This window comes from Micropterus dolomieu, linkage group LG07 (genome assembly GCF_021292245.1).
Source record: "Micropterus dolomieu isolate WLL.071019.BEF.003 ecotype Adirondacks linkage group LG07, ASM2129224v1, whole genome shotgun sequence".
Lineage (NCBI taxonomy): Eukaryota > Metazoa > Chordata > Actinopteri > Centrarchiformes > Centrarchidae > Micropterus > Micropterus dolomieu.
The window spans coordinates 25,749,166-25,759,143 of NC_060156.1; the positions used below are offsets into that span (position 1 = coordinate 25,749,166).

At 39.9% G+C, this 9,978-nt stretch overlaps 1 protein-coding gene across 1 annotated transcript in view; it reads left to right on the forward strand.

The window, feature by feature from the left end:
• Nucleotides 1–1,222: 1,222 nt before the first annotated feature.
• coq10b (coenzyme Q10B) overlaps nt 1,223–9,978 on the forward strand; it is an 11,721-nt gene continuing 2,965 nt past the window's right edge. Inside the window, exons 1-5 of the mRNA XM_046054999.1 lie at nt 1,223–1,369; nt 6,260–6,415; nt 7,500–7,692; nt 9,500–9,601; nt 9,801–9,970. Coding sequence (XP_045910955.1) covers nt 1,272–1,369; nt 6,260–6,415; nt 7,500–7,692; nt 9,500–9,601; nt 9,801–9,968 — 717 coding nt within the window. The 5' untranslated portion in view covers nt 1,223–1,271 and the 3' untranslated portion in view covers nt 9,969–9,970. The remainder of the gene's footprint in view (nt 1,370–6,259; nt 6,416–7,499; nt 7,693–9,499; nt 9,602–9,800; nt 9,971–9,978) is intronic.

The following is a 9,978-nucleotide window of genomic DNA, read 5'->3' on the forward strand; positions in this document are numbered from 1 at the left end:
GCAGTATAGAAAGTAGTTAAAATCAACTCCAACCCTAACCCTAACCCATGCTGCAACATAACAGTGTACACATGAATGCATTAATAATTACAATTCAATAGTAGTTGAAACTTAGCCAAGATGGCAAAACTGTGCACTGTCCTTGTCACTTTAAACTGTATAATTAATTTAATATAAATTATTCTGAAATGGGACATTCTGCATTATGAGTAGGCTACTTTTACTTTTGGTACTTTAAGTATATTTCAATTCTAATACTTTTGTTCTTTTTACTTAAGTAAAACCTGGAATGCAGGACTTTTACTTACAACGGAATATTTCTTCATTGTTGTATTGGCACATTTACTTAAGTAAAAGATCTGAGTACTTCTTCCATCTCTGCAACTGAGAGTATAAAACAGTATATAAATAGTATAGTACAGTGGTTCCCAACTTTTTTAGCCCAGCATACCCTGACACTCTTGATCAGATGGGCCCAAGTTTATCATATCACTTTGATAGATGGGGTGGCTTTATGGCATTTTTGCCCAAATTTGCACTTTTATAACTTGGAGCGGCACAAACCGATTGTTTCAACCATTTACAGGATTGTCACATTTGTCTTATTTCTGCATGTCTTAATAAACTACAGTTGACTCCGGTTGGTGGAAAACTGAGGCATGTATTGTGCAGGCTACCATAGTTGGTAGGAGATTTTGACAATAACTACTGACATTTGTGATCTTACTTGTGTATTGTTTTTTCTTCTACACACAGATATGTGGATATATATTATCATATCATAACTTTTTCCACATATCCCCTGGCAACTGCAGAAGTACCCCTTGGGCTACAAGTACCCCAGGTTGGGAATCACTTGTGTGTTTTACATGGTGTCAGTCAGTGTCAAACTGTCACTCTACTTTACCATAACATCGATAAAGTAACAGTAATTAGTATATAATTATCCTAACTGACCCTATATAATAGTTGAAGATGCTATTTTAGTTAAAGTACACTGTGTTAAGTTAACTTAGGCTGAATGTGAAACCTGAGCCGACGCATCTCGTGACATTCCTGCGTGTGCGCGTCCGTGCACGCCCGAGGGCTCAGACGTCAATCATTTCAGTTGACGAGCAACACAACTGACCAATGAAAACGCTCAGTGGGTGTGGGGTTCTCCAATAGCAGGCCGACAATTAGAGAGTGCGTGACGTTGGGGGGCGGGGCAAACATGAGGGCAGAACCTGCCATTAAGAAGCGAAAGAAGAAATCCGTCAAAGAAGGGGACGATGGCGAGAGGTGGCCGTAGCCTGAGAAAAGTAGTTGAATGCATGAAACAGTTACCTTCTACAGCCAGCCGGGAAATACAGACGAGGAACAGCGGAAGGTAAAGTATTTGATGTTGTTACTGTCGACTAAACCTGGAGATTTTAACGTTTAGGAGAAGACATACCTCAGACAAGAAATATCGTTAACGTTAACAGTTGGCTAGCTAAGGTAGTTAACAGTTAGCGCTAAAGATACTCTCACTAGAAATTGATGTGTTAAGCGGTAACTTACAGAACATATTATGGTTTAACATTTACGAGCTTAACTACTCATGGACCGTATTTGATTTAATAACCCTATAAAAACGCTAAGAAATGCCAATTAGTATACAGTAACTGAGTACATTTACTCAAGTAACGTTACTGCACTTAAGTACCAATGTGCTTTAACATGTAACGTTAAAGAGTTTATAAAATGTGATGCTTTGTCATAAATGAAAGTACCCCTGCAGTTTCTACAAGGTCAGCTGAACTGATTTGTCGATTAATCAATAAGTCAATTAGTCCTGCTTCACAAATCTGAAGATTTGCTGCTTTTCCGTTTAATTATATAAATGTGTTGTGATTAATGTTGAAGCATTGTGAAGGTGTGACAGCATTTGTCACTATTTTAGAGAAAATAATCAGCAGATTAATCCATATTGTAAATGATCATTAGTTGCAGTCTGATACAAAATAGTTAATAATAAATTAGCTCCACCTCAAACAACTACAGCAGTAAAATCCTGCTTTTACATTAACGCATGAGTAATAATAATCTAATGATATCATATATAACACAGGGGACATTTTTCTGCATTAAGTAGTACTTTAAGTAACATTTCCAATGCAGGATTTTCACTTGTGACAGAGTGCTTTTACAGTGAGGTATTAGTACTTTAACTTAGATAAAGGATCTGACTATCACCACTGCTAAGAAACATACCAACTTGATAACTAAGTAGCTTAATGCATCAGGAACCGGTAATGCTTTGAAGTGAAGACAACTAACCAGCATTATTGTATGGCCTGCATGTTGTTAGTTAAATAGCATCTTTCTACCACTTAAAATTCCTGCTAACATCATAATTAGTGAGTTTGCCTCTGGCATAACGTTTTAGAAGGTGGCAAATTCCTGAGTGTGTTTCTCTTTCTGAGGAAAAGGAGATGTAGTCCGAACGCTGAATTTTGCAAGATCCCAAAACTTCACTGTGATGGTCAAAACATTGTTTCCTTACCCTTGCAGTAATCAGTGTGCAGGCTACCTATCTGTCCATCATATGCTGATTTTATCGATTCATCTGTTTATCATTTTCACGATTAGTTGTTTGATCTATAAAATGTCAGAAAATTGTGAGAAAATGCTGAACAGTGTTTCCCAAAGCCCAAGATAACGTCCTCAAACGTTCTGTTTTGTCCACAACCCAAAGACATTCGGTTTACTGTCACAGACGGGCAAAGAAACAAGGAAATATTCACATCTGAGAAGCTGAAATCAGAGAATTTGGACATTTTTTTTCTTAGGAAACGATTAATCACTTAAAATTATAAAAATAATTATAATCAATTAAAATAGTTGTTGATTAATTTAATAGTTGACAACTAATCGACTAATCATTGCATCTGTACCCTGCATCTGCACCCTTTTGGAGTTGGGTGTGCACACTTCCTCCTTCTCTAGTCTGAATACCGAATTTCTCAACCTCAACTCTCTGTATCTGCAGCCGTAACACTGGCATGGATGTGTTAGTTTGAGGTCAGTGCCATGTGTCAGCTCAGCTGTATTACGTTTCAGGTAGTAGTGAATGGGCTCTCTTTTGAAGTGACCAGTAGGCCGGTAATGGAAGAGGAATTCGAAGCTCAGAATAGGTTTCATGGGTTTAAGCTGATGCTGATGTTGATATTGTCATGTTAAGCAGTGACATAATGGATGGTTAAATCTAATCTTAGGCCCTGAGAGCTGTATTGTTCTTCCAAACCATCCAGTGCCAGGGACATGGTGGGACAGGGTGCCACAGGTGCTGTGGGCGATGGCCAAACTGCCTGATCCTTCAGTAGTGGTCGTTACTATACCATTCAGGATATTTGTGGTGTCCCGCTGGCACCTGATCAGGAAAGTAGCACTGTGGGGGGAAAAGGGAAATAAATCTGTAGCTATTACGATGATTTATTAATCAGTCTATCATTTTTTGATTAATATTTTTAGCTCTAGTTAGTGAGAAATCACAAGTTCCCTTTGTCCAAGCTGGCTTCTTCAAATTGCTCATTTGTCCAGTCAACAGTACAAAATCCAAATATATTCGATTTACAATGATACAAACCAGGGAGGATCAGCAAATCCTCACATTTTAGAAGCTGGATTAATGATAAATGATAGTCACGGGTGTTGGTATTTAAACTCTGTTGACTGACCAAACAATGAATTGATTAACCAACGACATACTGTGGGGGAATAATCCAGCTAATGACGCTTTTGGTGAAGATGTAATCTTGTAAGCAAGATAACACAAAGCAATTGGCTCATGATAGTAGCAGAGGGTTCAAAAGTACTTTAAATTGATAAAGATAGGCTCTGGACTTTCATTTTTGAGTCTTTACTAGAACAAGTGGGTTCATTGGTGTGTAAATGCAGTCTATTATTACCAGTAATTCCTTTCACTTCACAGCCCTTTAACTAATTGACGCTGGAATTTCTCCTCAACAGTTGTCGTGGGTTTTAATATTAACTGTATTTTTCTTGCCAGGATGTTGATTTCTGCAACAAGCAGATTGAGTCTGCGAGGAAAAACCCGTCTACGGTTATTTTTCCAGTATTCATGGCCTTCTTCCTATATCACCTGGTTGCGATACAGCCTCAATCATTAACCTAATGCTGCAACTTCTTCTCCCCCAGGCCAAACAGATCAGGCAGGCACACGCCCAGGTGGTTAGGTCGTACTGTGTTTTAGGTCTCCAAAACAAGAAGTAAAGTCGTGCCCTTGACCTTGTTCCATTTTGAGTTACTGGTGTCTTTGACCCATTTGATTTAATTGACAAATGCTTGGCAGGTGCTGCAGGAAGGCTTCCATGCAAAGTGTAGTGTTCCACAGGAATAAAGGCTTATGTTGCGGCTAGGGCTGCAATGATTAGCCATGACTGCTCACGAAGAAGAAGCATTCATGTGAGAATTGGAAATCAATGGAGAAAAAGGTTTAGAAGTTACAAGTTTTGTACGCTATTTTATTACTAAATACACTTTTGAGATGTTTGGAGGCGAGAAATCAACTGTGTAGAACTTGAATATTGGCAGTTTTACAAAAGTGGATGGCAATCAAAAATGTGCTCAAACATTTTTGGGGTTGAGAAGCTCCACAAGCGCCCGCAGGGTTAGCGGTGCCAGCCGGTCGGCCGGTCCCGCCCACAGAGCCCTCTGGTCCCAGTTACTCAGACCACTGCAGCAGCAACAACAGAGCAGCAACGACAGAGGAAAGGCCACAACTAGGGATGAGGATCGGGACCTGGTTCTAAAAAGGCACGGTTCAAAAATTTCTCAAAACCTGAAAATCACCAAGGTCCAAGTTTATCGAGACTAGTCCTATATTGTAATGTTATGTCTCGAGTGTCAAATCTGGTTTAACTTGAAACGTGATGAACAAGAGAAGTCATGTTTTTTTTTTTTTTTTATTGATTGCACTGAAACGCGGTATTAAACAGGCCCAGGACTGTTTATCATCAGGCTGCAGCCTCTGCTGCTCTCTATCGGCTCCTGTGTGTATATATACACACACACACACACACCGCCCAGCAGAGAGAGACGCCGCCCCGTCGCTGTGGAGACGGTGAAGTTAAGTTAGCTTCAGCTACTCGAGTTGCTGACTGCTGAGTTGTTTAGAGCTTGAGTACCTGCAATAAAACCTTTGCAAGTAAAAAGACAAGAATACACCGGTGTGTAGGGTAAACTTGTAGAAAGGGTTCATTTAATCATCTCTGTCCTCAGTCTGTCATCCTGTATGTTTTTAACGTTAGCTCGGCATTAGCCAAATGTTACAAACAAGCTAAATAGAAAGTTGTCTGTCTGCAACACAGATTGGTCTGTAGTCTTAAAATTTGGCACATTGTGAAAAACTCAGCTGCTGGCTGAGACAAACCTGCCACCCCTCCTTTTACCAGGTAACGTTACCTGCAGGCAGTGAATAACGGGAGAGAGGAGGAAGAGGAGAGACTGATGCAGACTGATGTTATGAGTTTATGTACGGTGACTTTGCTGTTATAAATTGATGTTGCTGCTCTAGAAACAACATTTTGCTGTATTTAAAATATTAATTTCTAATCCTATGATTAATTTAAAAACAACCAGGCAGCTAATAAGCAAACTTCAATATATGTTAATTTATCACAAGTCATGTCCGTGAATATTTTCCTCATACTGTGCAGGCCTACCTCATGCCCGTTGGGTCTGGTCTTACCAAATAACCATCACCAAATAATAGTAAAGTATCGATAAAGACTCGGATCGTTAAGCAGTCTCAATAATGGCATCAATATCAATAAGAATTAACGATCCCCATCCCTAGCCTCAACTGTAAGATGGTTTCAATGTTCATACCGCTGTTATTCTGTCGTTACAACCTGAGTAATGGTTTAACATTTTAAAGTAAATCAAGAAACATCTGTCTCGTGATGTAGTCTACAGAACATTCTGTGCTCATAAAACTTAAAAATAAACTACAGCAGTAGTATGAAAGGGGGCTGTTGCTTTATTATTTTAAATAGACATTGCAATGTTAGTGTACAGTTGTGGTTATAGTACTTGCTTTTAATGTGCTTTTATTTTATTTAGTTCCAAAGCAAAAATCTTTGTTAAAATGTAAATCATTTTGAAGTTAAAACCTACTTGGCAATACTGTGTTACTGTATTGACTCACCTTGGTTTTCTGTTGTTTTTATTAGAATTAAGATGCAAGTAATTATTTTGTTTGTTTTGTGATCAGATACCTGTCATCATGTGGGATCCTGATGACTCGTGTACCTCCCCTGCTGAGCGCAGCCACGTCAGGGCGTGGCATTGCGTTGCCTGCTCGCAGCTTCTTCAACCTTGCAGATTCCCTCTCTAAGAGGAAGGAGTACTCAGAGAGACGCATCATTGGGTGAGTCTCTCAAGTCTGGTCTCACTTACAGTGCTTTTTTTTGTTATGTCATGAGACATCTTCAGCACATTTGATTTGAGCTTTAATTTGAGCTTAAAATGTCTGTGTTAAGTTATAATAATTCCTTGACGGTGCACAATCACAGAAGTCTCAACACACTTTACAGAAAGCAGCAAACAGTACAAATATGATAATATAAAACACAAGATGCTGCCTTCTGGTTCCCACTTTAGTCAACTACAAGTCAAAACAAACAGATATAAATTCTCCTTCATACCCTCTGCTATTTCTCTGGTAAACTCAAAGAATGCAAAGAATAGGTCTGCACATAATGCACACTTGAACTTTAGTTTTTGCTGTCATATGTCTGACCCTGTATTTTTAATTGTCGTTGTCGTGTTTGTCTAATTGTTTATTGCTTCTGGGCCAATCTAATCGCCCCTCAGGGACAAATAAAGAAATTTTGTTCCCAGTGACAGAAAGACAAATCATATGTTCACGTCTAAACAATTGTTCTGAATGCTGGTGCCCCATCTGAGGCTCTACATATGCGTTTCAGTATGACGCACTAGATGTCCTCCTGTGTTCCATAGAAAGGTCATACTCACTAAATCTGCTTGTATAAATAGACACAGGCAGCGGCAGCTATGTTCTCTCAGCTGGAGTGATGCAGTTACATAACTGTGGGGTGGGAAACCGTCTCCACCTGTGTCTCACTCACTAAATGTTGCCTTTATTTTGTTTATTTTATTGCTCTTGTTTTCTCATCTCTTGCACTCTTATTGCCTCCTTATGTCATTCTATAGGTAGGTATTTTTATTGTCACAAAATAACAAGTTATAGAGTTTAGTAACTCCCTTCTGCTGCATAGCAGGCAATATACATAAATACAGAATCAGTTGTAAAAAATGTCCCTCATTGAACTATGTAGTTATGACTTTAGTGGGTCTTGTACTGTGGCAGCTTTGTTTAGTGTTGTCACATTTGCTGACCTTCAGCTACTTCTCGACGTGCAGCTCTGCATGGACGTATTTGCTTGCCGGGAGCTTATTGGCTGCTTCCTCTCCATCTTTAAACTCCTTAGGTATTCGATGCAGGAGATATATGAGGTTGTGGCCGGAGTGGAAAACTACCGGCTCTTTGTTCCCTGGTGTAAGAAATCTGATGTGGTGTTCAAGCGAGCCGGATTCTGCAAGGCCAAACTTACCGTGGGCTTCCCACCTGTGGTGGAGAACTACACCTCTCTTATAACTACAGTACGCCCCCACCTGGTCAAGGTAAGGCACTGCCTCCTGGCACATTTTTGCTGCTAAAAGGAAAAGGGTCTCATGCAAGAATATTTATCCTAAAGCCCTTTTTACCTTTTTCTGTGAGGTTAGCTCGTACGAGCGTTTCAAATCAGATTTACCAAGCTTAGAAACTTGTAGTAAATCACTAATTTCTGCCTGATGTGCACCACATGTTCATGACAAGGTGCGTGTTAGTGGGATTTCATCATTAGCGTAATGTATGCTACTGAAATTACGATAGAAGGCAGCCGGTTCTGCTCAGTTTGTGAGTAAAACACACACTTCTCCACTGCAGATCTTCAAGTACTGCTGTCGGAAATCAGCTGACAAAAAGATTACACATTTAGCAGAGTCACTAGTGGTAGTACAGGACCCAAAGCAGTTTGGAAAATAGTACAGCTGCCTACGACTAAGTTAGACAATCATCTTATAAAAACAAAGAAGCCCGTGACTTATGTGAAAGGCATTCCTTGTGACAGTTGTGGAGATATTAGACAGGATAAAATTATAGCTTAAAGTAAGTGTCTTGCGCAACAGAAGATGATCCAACGACCTGCTGTTCCTGAAGCTTAAGTTAAGTGTGTTTTCCCCCTGTGGAGAGAGACAGACTATCCGATATTACTCGCACAACAGGTCTTGCTTGAGGCCCACAATGTGATTTGCACTAATTTCAGACCACAGCCAGTTTTTAAGTAAATCATTAGCATGAAATGTAGGATGTTAGAAGTAGCTTACTTTTTATTATTTGAGTACTTCACATCTCCAAGAAACTAAAGAATAAAAAAGTTAAAATATGTAAAAATGTGTGTTAGGGGGTTGTTTTCTGTTGGCTCTCAGATTAAGATAGGTCACTTCAGTAGGTCTTTTTCACACATACATTTAGACATGTCACAGTAGGACAAGCACAGGTGTAAATAATAAAATTAACGATGGCTGAATTCCATTTAGCTTAAGTCAAACTGTCGGCTTTGAAAGAGGCCTATTTCCAACACACAGGATAGACTAGATATATATTTATAGTGTTTGTGCAAATATAATGAATACACAGGGTCATTGTCAGCAGAGAGGAACAAAGCTGCTTTACTTTGTAGTTAAAGCTGATAAAAGATTTTGTTCAGTCTCTTACCACCCGGTTTCCCCTTTTTTATTGCCCCATAAGTAGTAAAAATCCTCTTATTCCACACTGTATTCACACACAATGGCTCAATGTTTTTTCCCACTTATATAGGACCATCATTTACTCAATGAACATCATGCTGAAGTGCTGAAGAATACTTGAAACTAACGACTGAGACCATAAACTCATTAGGAACGTATTGACTGAGGTAATAATTCAGCTCAGAAGTAGCAACATTTTACCATGTATTTTTTTTAAATACTAATGTTTTGCACTGGCCTGATTGGTCCAGTGAGTTGCTAGTTCAACTGTCCCGACGTTGCTTTTTACTGGCCCCGGGCCATCTGTTACCTTCGGCCACCGTTATTGTCGAGCCCTGCACACGCTATCGCATATACCCTGCAGCAGCTTGTACCAGCTCTTCATTGAAACTATGTGATGTTTACACAAGTGTAAAATATTCAGACCAAAGACTTTTTACGGCTGCATAAAATTTAAATATGTATATTTGGAAACGCTGTGCTCTCCACTGAGTTGCACTGAATGAATTTGTAATGGGGTTTTACGCGGTTATAAAAGTTACTCTATACACGCAACAACTATCAGAAAGTTAGTCTCTCATTTTCTTGTTCTTTGCAGCAAACCATTTACAATTAATGTGTGTATGTTGCTGGTCAGGCATCCTGTTCGGAGGCTAAACTGTTCAACCACTTGGAGACGGTTTGGCGTTTCAGCCCTGGCCTCCCGGGTTATCCTCGCACCTGCACCGTGGATTTCTCTGTAAGTACACGCAGTTTACTAAAAGAGGTGGTGGTTTAAGCTATTCTCTGTATGTCCTCTTCTTCCATGTGTCTCAGCTTGGCATGTCTGCAGTTGCAAGTGTTGTATTTGTAACTGGATCCAACACACACTCAACATATATAAATACATTTTGACATTCAGCTGCTAACTTTATCCTCTCCCTCCCTCCTTTCCTCAGATCTCCTTCGAGTTTCGCTCCCTCCTCCACTCCCAGCTAGCGAACGTCTTCTTCGACGAGGTGGTGAAGCAGATGGTTTCTGCATTTGAGCGGCGCGCCTCCAAGATGTACGGCGAAGAGACGGCAATCCCTCGCGAGCTCATGTTCCACGAGATTCACCACACGTAGCGCCCCCCCC